Genomic DNA, 13,135 nt, shown 5'->3' on the forward strand with positions numbered 1-13,135 from the left:
GGATACTGAGGGCTGAAGGCAGGTCCTCTGTAAGAGCAGTAAGTGCTCTTATCTGCTGACTCATCTCTTCAGTTCCTTTAAAAAATTTTATTTATTTTTTTGTGAGTACACTGTTGCTATCTTCAGACACCAGAAGAGGGCATTGGATCCCATTATAGATGGTTGTGAGCCACCATGTGGTTGCTGGGAATTGAACTCAGGACCTCTGGAAGAGCAGTCAGTGTTCTTAAACACTGAGCCATCTCCCCAAGCCCCAGCTCCACATTTTCTTTTTCTCAATAGTCTATATTAATAGAGAGAATAGTGGATTTCATCAATCACATTCATCCCTTTCTTTCCCATATACTCTTCTGTGATTCTAATGCAAATTTGTGTTTCAAATTAACCCAGCATTATAAAATGTAAAGGGATGCATTTATATATGTGTAAGGGTGGTTATGCATACTTTCTTAGCTCTTTTTTCCTTTGGAGGTTCTAGAAACTAATATTTCAGTAGCAATGAGCCCACCAGACTTTGGATTTTGGTTTCAAAATCCACTCAGTTCTTGGCAGGTAGTCAGATTCAGGAGGACCAGGAACTCAACATTATCTTCAGCTATTCGGTCAGTTTGAGGCTGGTCTGTGTTACATGAAATCCTATGTGCAAGGGAGGGATGAAGGAAGAGGATGGGGAAGTAGTGGAAGGGCAGGTTACCTCAGGATCCCTAAGGTGACACAAAAACTGGTACCTGGCAGTGTGAATCTATAATCCTAGTGCAGTGGAGCTGAAGACAGGGAAATCCCTAGGTCTTGCTGGCTATCTAAGTCCTGTTGAAACGACGAGTTCCAGGTTCAGCTAGAGATACCTTATGGTAAAAAGTGTGGAGAGAGGGCTGGAGAGATGGTTCAGAGGTTAAGAGCACTTTTAGCTCTCACAGGAGTAGGGTTCCATTGCCATCACCCACAGGGCAGCTCACAGATCCTTCTTAAACTGGTTTCAGAGGAGGTCTGCCCATCTTACTCCAACATCTGAGGGCACTGAATATATTTGGCACATAATGTACAAGCAAATAAAACATGTATGCACAAATAACAAATCTAAAAAATATGTGGAACTGAGAGAGAAAGACCTCTGAAGCCAACCTCCAGTCTGCACCAGCAGATGCACACTTGGTCATGTGTATCTATGCACAGTGCACGAACACACACAATTACAAGGAATGAAATGTAGACACCCATCTTTGAAACCACATTACATGTAATTATCTTTCTCAGACCTGCTATAAGGTTATTTGTAGTTAGAAAACCAGCTGTGAATATGCTGCCGGGGTGGTGCAGACATTTAAAAGGATGCTTAACAGTTTACTATGATACAGTAAAGGAACTCTGTTTTGTTTATTGTGTCCTCCCTAAAGCCAGAGGAGCCAAAGAGACAATGCATGGCTAAGTATGGTGGGCATTAGGACCAGAGGTCCAAAGTCCCAAGCCTCTTGCTTGCAGTGCCAAGTAATTGAGACGCACACGCAGCCAACCCCGCCGCCGACCTCCCAGCCACAGGCGTCGCTGTGCGCTCGCGGACCAGCCGGGGAGCTGCGTTGCTCCCGGAGCCGGCGCTCGAGCCCAGCCGGGGGTTTCAGTTTCTGGCGCGAACTTCCGCCGCTCCGAAGTTGCAAGGCGAATTGGCGCGATGTCTGGGGACAGCAGTGGCCGCCGGTCTGAGGGCCGGGGCCGGGGTCGCGACCCGCACCGGGATCGCACCCGCTCCCGGTCCCGCTCGCGGTCCCCACTGGCCCGCCGCGGAGCCGCTCCGGAGCGCAGGGAGGCGGCGGAGCGCCCGAGCTTGGAGGACTCCGACCTGTCTGATTCCGGGGACGAGCTGATGGACCCGGCCTGCTTGGAGGCCGAGTACGATCAGGGCCTGTGCCGCCAGATCCGCCATCAGTACCGCGCTCTCATCAACTCCGTCCAACGTAAGGTGGCGCTTTGGGGCTGCGCGGGCCGGCGGCGTTCCGTGGCTGGGGAGGGAGGCGGCGGTGCGGGCGCTGGCCCCTCTGCGCGGGCTCGCGGCGGGTGGCGTGCCTTCGCTTGTTTACTGCGTGCACCCTACGCGACCTTGATGGCGGGCGCGCAGGTGCTCTGTTGCTGGCTGGGAAAGCCGGAGACCAGACCCCGTGGTGACTTGCTTGAGCTCAGCCAGGCAGTAGGGAAGGCAAGCAAATAACACCAGGTGCTTTTTGTTCAATCTAGCTTGCTCCGCGTGGGCGCCTGAGCTATGGAGTCCCTTGGGATCGCTAAAATGCGTATCTCCCTGCCCTGCTCGGATGCTCTGCATCAAAAATGCTCGGTAGGCCCAAGCGTTTGTTGTGTGGCTCTCCAGGTGAGCCTGTTGCTTGAGAAGTTGACAATCACTTCTTAATCGAGCCTTTGTATTAGGGCGCAGAAGAGTCATCTCTTTGGAGTAAGGTTACACACGGGGAGCCAGTGTTTCCTGTCAAAGAGTTCAAGTTTTAGGGGCTGGGGAGATGGCAAATGCTTCCCTTCAACCATGATGACTTTAATTAGATTCCCCAGAACCCTCTAAAGTGTCCCTTAAAAATAGTGGTGTAAACTTGTATCTTCAGCTTTGGGGAAGCAGAGACCCTGGGTCTTTCTGGCCGGCCCACCTAGCCTTCTTGGCTAGTTCCAAGTTAGTGGGACTCTGTCTCAAAAGGCAAAGGTGATGGTGAGCTGAGGGAATGACATCTGAGGCTCTCCCTAGGCCTTCTGCACACACGAAGTTCAGTTTGCTTGAAACAGTAGCATTGTCTCTTTCTGTAAAAGATCAAGCCTTTTTTTGTTAGAGATAAAGACATTCTAATCATTACCCAGGAGGGAGGAGCGGGACTTAGATGTAAGTGGTGACTCTCAGCTACTTACTAGTGAAGGACGTGCGCAGCTCCCTAAGCTTGTATTCTTTTCAATAGAAAACCGGGAGGACATACTGAACGCCGGTGACAAGCTAACTGAGGTCCTCGAAGAAGCCAACACTTTGTTCAATGAAGGTAATTCGTGATTTTAAATGTCGTTGCTGCTTATACTCACTGGATTACTTTTATAGGAGCAAATCATTGTCATTCCACAATTCCCATTTACTAGTGACCTTTTCGTTTTAGCAAGCACACTATCGCTGTGCACCTAACATTCAGCTCAGCATATATTTTAGGGTTCTTCACGGATTTCTGGGAGTCAGGGAGTTGAACAATCTGTTGTAAGATCATGTTTTCATGATCTGGGCAGTGGTGGCTCACACCTTTAATCCCAACACTGGGGAGGCAGAGGCAGGTGGATCTCTGACTTCCAGGCCAGCCTGGTCTACACAGTGAGCTCTTATGCATCTACAGCTACTCAAGAGAAACTCTGTCTCAAAAAATAAACAAACAAACAAAAAACCAAGCCTCTTCCTGTAATTCTTTTACTGGCTGGAATTTGAGAGCTTCACTCAAATTGTGTTCCATGAACCAGATGGAGAAGAATGCAGCTAGTCTCAGACCCTGTTTCTTTTTTATACTGTTTCTTATCTAAAGGCACACCTTTTAGGAGCAGTGGGGAAGAACTTTGGGTGTTGAAATCTGGCTCCTGGGAGTTTTTTTTTTTTTTTTTTTTTTTAAAGAGATTTATTTATTTGTTATATATAAGTACACTGTAGCTGTCTTCGGACACATCAGAAGAGGGCATAAGATCTCATTACAGATGGTTGTGAGCCACCATGTGGTTGCTGGGAATTGAACTCAGGACCTCTGGAAGAGCAGCCAGTGCTCTTAACCACTGAGCCATCTCTCCAGCCCTCCTGGGAGTTTGTTTGAAGTATGCATATGTGGGTTTGTGCACTTTATCTGGTGGCCAGAAGAGGATATCGGATTCTTCCTGGAGCTGGAGTTAAAAGGAGGTTGTGAGATGTTGGACAAGGGTGTTAGGAACCCAAGCCAGAGGGTCTCAGGAAGAGCAGTACTCTGTATTAACTGCTGAATCTCCTCCCCAGCCCCATGGGGGTTAGAACCACAATCTTAGTTTGAATTATAAGCAGCAGCAGTTGGTTGTAGTAGCAACCGCTTTGGCTGGTATTCAATGAGGGAGGTGGGTGTACTCCCTGATGTGAGCCCCAGGACAGCTACATCCACCATGTCTTCTTCAGGCTTCTCTTACTGCTTTGGGAACAGAAAGGGGCAACTGCAGTGATAAGAGAAGCTGGGATCGGCCTGTTCCCTGCTAACCACGGTTCTTTGTGTTCTTGTGGACTGCTTGCTTCTAGTTATCTAGGGTGTCTGGTTTGCGTTGTCACAGCGTTTAGTGTCCTGTCTTTTCTGCTCTGGCCCTGGCCTCCTTACAGCTCGCCTTCTTGGTCTAGAACATACACTAAATTGCCTTCAGAACTTGAAGGGCTGGGATTCCTCTTCCACCCGTGGCTCTTCCACTGACATGCTTTTTCTTCAGTCACAGCCTGGACCCACAGTCTCGTTTTTGATTGGCTCATTTACTCCCTACTATCAACCGTACACCTTACTGACTTCTTCCATCTTTTACCTCACTCAGCTCCGCCCTCAGGAGTCTCCCTGCTTGGCACCCATGGGTGTTACACCTGTTTAAATTCTATAGAGAACTTGCTCTTGTCCAGACAGATCTGCACTTTTCTTGTAGTAGTCCGCTGGGGTGGATTGGGGTGAGGGGAATGGGGGGGGGGGGCTGTAGGTGAGAGCCCAGTAGCCAGCATCTGCTTTTTCTTTGTCACTTCTACAGTGACTCTTGAAAGATTAAAGTCTTTCCTTCTGTAAAGAGAAATGATGGATAAGAACAAAAGCCAGGGTCAATGAGTTCCCTAGCTGTGTGTTTCCTATTTTCCTGAGGATTCTTCAGGAAATCAGTTGGCTCAAATGAAAGTAGTCTTGAGGGGCGTGCTGGTCCCAGGCATTTCTGTTTGAATCTGTCAGGGTTTGTTTGGCTTGCCTTACATTAGAGTCTTCCTGGACTACTAGTTCAGATCCTCCGTGACCCAGCCCCCATAGCTCGGGCCTGTCCTTCAGTCAAATCCTTCCCCTACAGAACCCTTTCTCTACAGATTTTGTATCATCTCTCCCTACCTATAGTGGCCATTCCCTGGGTGCTACATCAGCTCAGGTGAGGATGGTACTTAGAGTGTGGGAGTCAGGGAGACAGGTGTTATGTATGTACCACACAAGTTTTTGTTATACTGGGGTTATTAAGAGACTGTGGTTCAGTTGGGGCTGGAGAGATGGTTCAGCAGTTGAAGGCACCTCTTGCTTTTGGAGAAGACCAGGGTTTGATTCCCAGCACCCACATGACTACATGTAATCAACGATAACTCCAGTTCCAGGGGATATATTCACCTCTTTTGACCTCTTCTGAGGACTTCAGGTTCACACACACCCTGTGTACATATGTGCAGGAAAACACTCATACACATAAATAAATCTAAAAGAAAAACTCCCAAGATTCTGGTTCGGTGACCAGGAATATGAGAGCTAGACTGAGCTGTAAGACTGGTCAGTTGTGGTTGAGGTTTTGTTTGTTGGGAGGGAACCAGTTTTAGAAGTCCATGGGACATTTTCAGCCTCTTGAGGATTACTTTGGCCTAGTGGAAAGAGCCTACTAAGTACTTGGACATTTAGGGGAGTACCTGTGGACCATGTGGGTTTCTTAACATGTAGTTCTTGTTTTACAGTGTCACGAGCAAGAGAAGCTGTTCTTGATGCCCAGTTTCTTGTTCTGGCTTCAGATTTGGGCAAAGAGAAAGCCAAACAGCTGCGCTCTGACCTGAGCTCATTTGACATGTTAAGATACGTCGAAACTCTAGTAAGTTCAAAGCTGCGGGATTTTAATTAAATGCTTCTTTAAAGTTTTGTATTATCTAATTCTCTGCCTGCCTATATCAGCTTGCAAATGGTTTCCTCTCGTGTTTTTGGTCTTGGGTGGTTTCTGGAGGTCTTAGGAAATTAGGTGAAACAGCACTCCATGGAACTCAGTGATCTGCCTCTGCTTTCTGAGGGCTGGAGTTTAGGGTGGGAGCTGTGAGCAGTTGGAAACCTATGAGTGCTCTTCTAAGGCTCTGGGTGTTCTGGCCTAACAGCCATTTTCCTCTGTCACTTCCTAAATGTTTTAGATCATTCTAGAACATCTGTCCTAGGCTGGACCAGAGCTCACACTGTGGAGGCGGAGCATGGGGGCAGCTCAGGGTAGAGATCAGCTATAAAGGAGTTAAACCTTGTTATATAGGAGTATTCTGTCTTTGAACAACTTTAAAACCATACAAATAGGATTGATTGTTTTATACTGAATTTAGTTTTTAACTTACCCACCTTTGCCTCTTAATAAGTATAAATAATTTAAAACTTTTTTGATACATGCATCCAAGCATAGAATCACTGTTTTTAGTTTTGGTCTTTGTAGTCTTGGCTGTCCTGGAACTCACTATGTAGACCAGACAGACCTGGAACTCATAGAGATCCACCTGCCTCTGCCTTCTGAGTGCTGGGATTAAAGGCATGTCCTTCAACCTACCACACCCAGCCGGACACTTGGATTTTGACAGTGCTTTTATGTTTAAAAGGTTCTTAGAATGGCTTAAGCTGTGTGTGCTAGGACACACATGTTATCTCAGCTACTCGGGAACTGAGGCAGGAGGATTGCAAAGCTGGGTTATGTGAAGAAGTCCTCTCTTAACAGTTGCAGAAAAGGAGATGTGAAGGTGTAGCTCAGTAATAGAGCACTTGCCTAGCATGCATAAGGCCCTTGGTTTAATACCCAGTGTTGGAAAAAAAGTCAGCATTTGTGAGGTCAGACCAGATAAAGTGAGAACATGATTACTTGCAATTTGTTGTTTTTAAAGTGTTGCCATTTTCTTTAACGCTTGTGAAGTACAATGTATTTTGGAAATGTTGACTGGTATACACATGCTAAGTGTGTTTAAAATAAAAGTTAGTTATGCTTTAACCTTTAAATACTATCACGGTTAAGTTAAAAGCCTTAAAGCAGGAAGTAGTTTTCTGGAGTCTGGTTGGGGACACTTTCTCAAGTATAACATCACAGTAAAGCATTAAAGGAGAAGGCTGGATGTGCTGGCTCACGCCATTAATCCCAGCACGCAGGTGGCAGAGGCAAGCAGATCTCGGAGTCCTAGCCAGCCTCCAGTTATTTCCTGGCCAGCCAGGGCTACCTAGTGATACCCTCTGGACTGGATGGCAAGAGAGTGGAGGACCATTGGCCACCCTGATTGGCCCTTGCAGCTTCCCTTCCCCCTTCAAAGTCTGGTTGCATTGAAGGCTTTCTAATTATTGTTTATACATACTACCACCTTAAGAACTTCTAGGCGGGCTGGAGAGATGGCGCAGTGGTTAGAGCACTGGCTGCTCTTCCAGAGGTCCCAAGTTCAATTCCCAGCAACCACATGGTGGCTCACAACCATCTGCAATGGGATCTGATGCCCTCTTCTGGTGTGACTGAAGACAGCTACAGTGTATTTATATATAATAAACAAATTAAAAAAAAAAAAAGAACTTCTTGGCATATTACTGCCTGATATAATGAATGCGTTCTTTCTTAAGAAACTTGTGTAATAAATAGTTACTCCACCTGGCCGGAATAATACACTTTTGTAAAAGAGAGACAAGAGAATTGTTTGACTTGTTGCCTTAGGAAGAGATGCTGTTAGGAGTTTCTTCCTGTGTGTTACTGCTCTCTGGATATACTGAGGTCCCTTTTAGGATCTGAGAGCCAGCTAGACCGGTTCTGTACTGGAGTGCTTAGTTTGGGGTCTTCAGTTTCCCTGCTAGTATGGTTTTGCTCCTGACGGAGCTGCCTGTACCCCAGGGGGCCTCTATGAGCTTAATGCCTGCCATTGTCAAGCCCCCTAGTGGAAAGGAACTGGGTACCTCTCTGTTTGGAATGCTTCTACTGTGCACCATAGGACAGTTTCCCTGGCCTTTAATTCCCAGGTGCCACAGCATGTCAGTCATTGATGCCAAAAATGTTTTGTGGTGCCAAGACATCCTTTAGGGATGAAATTGCCCTGGTTGAGAACTGCTAAGCCAAATCTTCTCATTGTCTCGCCAAAAGTTCTCAGTATATTGAGGGATGTTTTCTCACAACAGAAGGTACTTTTGAATAGGGATCTATATGGAAGATGATCTTTGCAATAAGAAGTCGAGCTAGTATGGAAACCAGGTATTCCCTCTGGCCTCTTTATTGACTTTGGAGAATGTTTGCCTGTGGTTTAACTTTCTTCTTCTTCTTTCTTCTTCTTCTTCTTTTCTTTTCTTTTCTTTTCTTTTTTTTTTTTTTTGTAGCTGACACATATGGGTGTAAATCCACTAGAAGCTGAAGAATTCATCCGTGACGAAGACAGAAATGACATTGAATTGATTGTCTATGACTCCTGGAAAATATCAGGCAAAACAGCAGAAAACACCTTTAATAAAACCCATACATTCCACTTTCTGTAAGATCATTTTCGAAAATCCAACAGACCAGCCATAATTTGAAAAATTTCAATAATAATCATAATTTGAAAACTTTAAATTATTTTTATGTAGCACAAAGATTTTTTAAGTAGTAAGGAAGTCACAGTCATAAAGCCATTGCTCAGAGACTCCCCAGACTTGTACAGAAGTCTATAAATGTGACTGGAGTCAATGGGTCTCTGTCCTCCCTTAACAGGAAATGTCCAGGGGCAGGTAGGACCTTACCAAGATGCTCTCTTGGCTAGTTTGCTTTCTAGGTCAGGGATTTGGGGGTCTCTAGTGTGTGTTTTTTTTTTTAATCTAGTGTATTTTTGAAAAGATATTGAAACCTTTTATCATGCAGGAGGATGCAGGCTCCTTCTGAGAGTATCTTGAGATTATGGCAGTGGATTATTTATTATAGCCCCCTTTTGCGTGATCATGCACTGTATTTGACTGTTTAGCCAGTTCATTGTCTCAGCTTAAGCAATGAAGTGACTAATCTAGCACTGTGACATACCAAGGATGGCTCTTGCTGGTTCTTTTAAGACAGCCTACAAGTGTGCAGTCCCTCTTCCCCTGTAGATCCTTTCCCTGGGGCAGCTGTCCCTTGTGGTCTAGTTCTTTTTACACCATAGCCCTAGGAGACTGGTCTCTAATTCCTTTCGGCCTGAGATTGGTAGAGTCTACATTGAAATGATTTATGGAGTTTGGGTTGTAGCAGAGTTAGTTCCTGGCCCAGGCATGTGTAACATACCTCTGGCAACTGAGATGCCCAGAACTATTGTATAAACTATAAAGACTATGTTTTTTAATTGTGTGATGGAATACAAGTCTGTTTTTGCTCAGTGTTGATCTTAAGTCCTGGCATCTAAAGGGAGAGCCTTATCCTTTGCCACCACCCAGCCCAGTTTCTAGCCTGTTTGGATTGTTCACCGCTCTGCCCCCATCCCTGAGTTGCCTTGTCCTCTGGTGTACATTCCCTCATCTGTCTAGGGAGCTGGATCTTGTCTGTGTTTGCATAGATATTTCTGCCCGAAGGCTCTCAACACGACAGTATAGGAGATGTGGCACTGAGGTGATGTGCAGGGTAATCTTGTTCCGTCTATATGAACGCACTATATACGTTCATTTCAGATTTGTCAAGCAAATGGGACTAGATTCTAGGGACCTTGAACTGTCCAGGATACATGCATTACTGCAACTGAAGGCTGTGTCGGGATTAGCTTCTGTTGTTCTCTTTTCGTTTTTTTTTTTTTTTTGGGGGGGGGGGATCCCATTGCTATGCTGGGTGTCTTCAGTTGCCCTCAGCTATGAGTTATGTTATACATGCCTGGGCCAGGAACTAGTTCCAGAGCACCAGGAAAATGTCAGAGAGGGCGTTGACTCAAGTTCTTGTAGAATCACATGGAGCAGATAAGATGTCACCACCTGAATATCACTAATGCCTGCTCTGAATTTGACTACACTACACCAACAGTTTTTAGTCGGTGAAAGGGGTTTGTTTATAAAAGAAACAATCAAGACATGAAAGCATCTTTTTCACTAGGTTGGGTTCCATACATGGAGAATTCCCTGTGCCAAAGCCACGAACTGATCGTCCAAGACAACCTCGCATGATAGAAGTGCAGCGGGCAATGCCAGCTCAGGTATGTTTTTCAAATACTGTTTTTAGATTAACGTATATTTAATATATTTAATATATATGAGGTTGGGTGTTGGTAGAGTTGGGGGCCAGCTTTGCTTGCATACTGAGTTCTAGGCCAGGCCAGCTGGAGCTACTTAGTAACGCCTTGACTCCATTTTAAAAAAGTCTTAAATATCTAAGTGTTATGGTCTAGAGTCAGGTCCTTTTTTTTTTTTTTTTAAAGATTTATTTATTATGTGAGTACGCTGTAGCTGTCTTCAGACACACCAGGAGAGGTCATCAGATCCCATTACAGATGGCTGTGAGCCACCATGGGTTGCTTGGAATTGAACTCAGGACCTCTGGAAGAGCATTCAGTGCTCTTAACCGCTGAGCCATCTCTCCAGCTCCCTAGAGTTAGGTTCTTGTCATTCAAATATTTTATTTCAGATGTCTCTTGGAATTTTGTTGGGCTGGTTTTTTTTTTTTTTTTTTCCACCTATTTGTAAAGTTTTAATCAGTTCTCCCAAACCAGAGTTTCTCAACCTTAATGCTGTCAGCCCTTAGGGCTGGGTGGGACCGTCCTCGGGTTGGTTAAGATGTTTAGAATTCTTGCCTCTACTCACTAGATTCTAATTGCACCATACCAGCTATAACCAGATGTCTCCAGTATTGACCTCTGTGGGGCAAGATGAGAAGTGCTGTCCTAAACCATTGGTTGTGACTTTGTCTCATCTAAAGACAGTTGAGCCAGCTGTATGGTACCTTTGCCCATCTACTAAGAATGTAAGGATATTACTGAAGTGAGCGAGTTTTTTTTTTTTTTTTTTTTTTTTTTTTTTAAACACTGTACTGTTTAAGACACGTAAGTTTAAAAGTTAGCAAGCCCAACCAAAACTGAGGGGTTTGGATGTGCAGCAGAGAAGGGAAGATCATTAACTGCTGTGTGAGGCCTGTTGGTGATTTGTTTCCCAGTTGAAATGCATGGAAGAATCTCATCAAGAAGCAACCGAGAAAGAAGTGGAGAGGATCTTGGGATTGTTGCAGACATATTTTCGAGAAGACCGTAAGTATGTCACCAGATTAAAAAGTGCCACCAATGGTGTTTGTCAGGCACGTCACTTTCTACAAGGTTATTTTTATTTAAAAGGCATTTTCAGTTGCATATATTTGTTTATTATGACTCCTGGTTTTGTTTTTGTTTTTGCCCAGGCTGGCCTGGAACTCAGTAGTTTAGGCTAGCCTCAAATTCAAATTAGTCTGCCTGCCCTAGCTTCCTGAGTGCAGGAATTACAGGCAAAAGGCACAACACCTGTCTCGCTTTATTTATTTATTTTTTTGTAAAGCATATTTTATGAAGCTTTTCCTCCTTAATACTTCAGGTGTGAAGTGAGTAACTTAAAAAGTGTTTTAGGTCACTATTTTATTTTATGTGTATGAGTGTTTTGCTTGCCTGTATGTCTGTGTACAATATACATGCCTGGTGCCTGTGTTCTTAACCTCGGAGGAATGTCGCCGGTCCCCAAAAAAGTATCTACCTCCCTTCTATTCTTTACTTGTCAAATGGGTGCCTGTTTTAATAGTGTTTTCTGTGTACTTCGTGTAATGATACATGTCATTAGTTTTTTGGGGAGGGGTACCTTCATTTTCCTTTTCTCCAAGCTGATCATGATGCACTATTTCTACAGAATGGCTTTTCCCTGTAGATGTTCAACATCACACAACTTGCCCTTAATTTTCAGGGTTTCCCATGGTATGGCTGTACCATAAATATAGTTAATAGTAACTGGAAAGGTTCTGTGTTACATTTTCCTGTTGTACAAACTGCTGAAGAGGGATCTTTGTAGAACGTGGTGTGTTTGAGCCACTGTTTCTGAAGTTGGCTCTTTGGAGGACTGCCAGGTCGGCTATCCATATTTTAATAGAAGAGCCAAACTGACCTTCAGAATAATTTACTCCCCACAGCAGGGGGCCCATGTATTCCTTCTTGTCTCTGTTGAGCGTTAGGGCACAGGCCTTGTTGTGAAAGAGTTTTTTGTGTGTTCTGAAGATTGTCTTTTTTCTTTTTTCCATAGCTGATACCCCAATGTCGTTTTTTGACTTTGTGGTTGATCCACATTCTTTCCCCCGTACAGTGGAAAACATCTTTCATGTCTCCTTCATCATACGGGTAAGGTTTCAGGTTCTCTAACATCTTAAGTGTTTTTACAATATACAGCTGATAGAGGTATTTGTCCATTATAGCAGAATATTAATATAGAGGTATTTGTCCATTATAGCAGAATATTAATTGGTATGTTAGGTAAACTAAAATTTATGGGTTGCTTTTAGGTTTTAAAAAACCACAAGGTAAGCATTCCTAACCTGAAATTCACAACTACTGTTAAACTAGAGTATGAAGTTGCCTTCTGGCAGTGAAAAGTGGATATGGAGCAAAAATGAATTTCAGGTTTAGATTAGGGTCCAATTCCAAGATAACCTCGTTGGATCTATGCAGATAGTCCCGTACTCCCCCACATCTGAAATACTTCTAGTTCTAATGGTAAAGCTTGAATATGAAACGATTACGATGTGGTGAAGTTCCTGAAGTTTCCATGCTATGTAAAATAAGCCCACCATGGTGGTGGCGCACGCCTCCAGTCCCAGCACTCAGGAGGCAAAGGCAGGCAGATCTCTGTGAGTTCCAGGACAGCCAGGACCACACAGAGTAACCCTGTCTCAGGGTTAGGGTGGGGAGTGGGACAAAAAGAAAAAACTTATTCCCAAGAAATAAGAGACCGAAGAAACAGGAGGAGGGAAGGCAGTCTCTCATCTCTCATGTAATAATGGTAATAATACAGAATGAAAGTGATAAAGTTAATGTGGCAGAACAGCTGGTGAATATGGATAAAGGATCTACGGGAGGGCTTTACATTAGTTTTGTAGCTCGTTAAGTGTGGAACGTTTAGTCATTAAAACAAACCCCTTTCAGTGTGCTAAAGATAATTGAATTAATACTCAAGCCTTACATCATGTTGCATTCCTAAACATCTAAGATAAA

General features: G+C 44.4%; 1 protein-coding gene across 1 annotated transcript in view; it reads left to right on the top strand.

Annotated features, from left to right (window-relative positions):
• The first annotated feature begins 1,605 nt into the window (after positions 1 to 1,605).
• Positions 1,606 to 13,135, top strand: part of NSMCE4A (NSE4 homolog A, SMC5-SMC6 complex component) — a 16,484-nt gene continuing 4,954 nt past the window's right edge. The window contains exons 1-7 of the mRNA XM_080911837.1: positions 1,606 to 1,949; positions 2,943 to 3,020; positions 5,696 to 5,826; positions 8,316 to 8,467; positions 10,018 to 10,117; positions 11,071 to 11,161; positions 12,171 to 12,265. Of these exons, the coding sequence (XP_080767963.1) occupies positions 1,667 to 1,949; positions 2,943 to 3,020; positions 5,696 to 5,826; positions 8,316 to 8,467; positions 10,018 to 10,117; positions 11,071 to 11,161; positions 12,171 to 12,265 (930 nt within the window). The 5' untranslated portion in view covers positions 1,606 to 1,666. The remainder of the gene's footprint in view (positions 1,950 to 2,942; positions 3,021 to 5,695; positions 5,827 to 8,315; positions 8,468 to 10,017; positions 10,118 to 11,070; positions 11,162 to 12,170; positions 12,266 to 13,135) is intronic.

This window comes from Micromys minutus (assembly GCF_963924665.1).
Source record: "Micromys minutus genome assembly, chromosome: 2".
Lineage (NCBI taxonomy): Eukaryota > Metazoa > Chordata > Mammalia > Rodentia > Muridae > Micromys > Micromys minutus.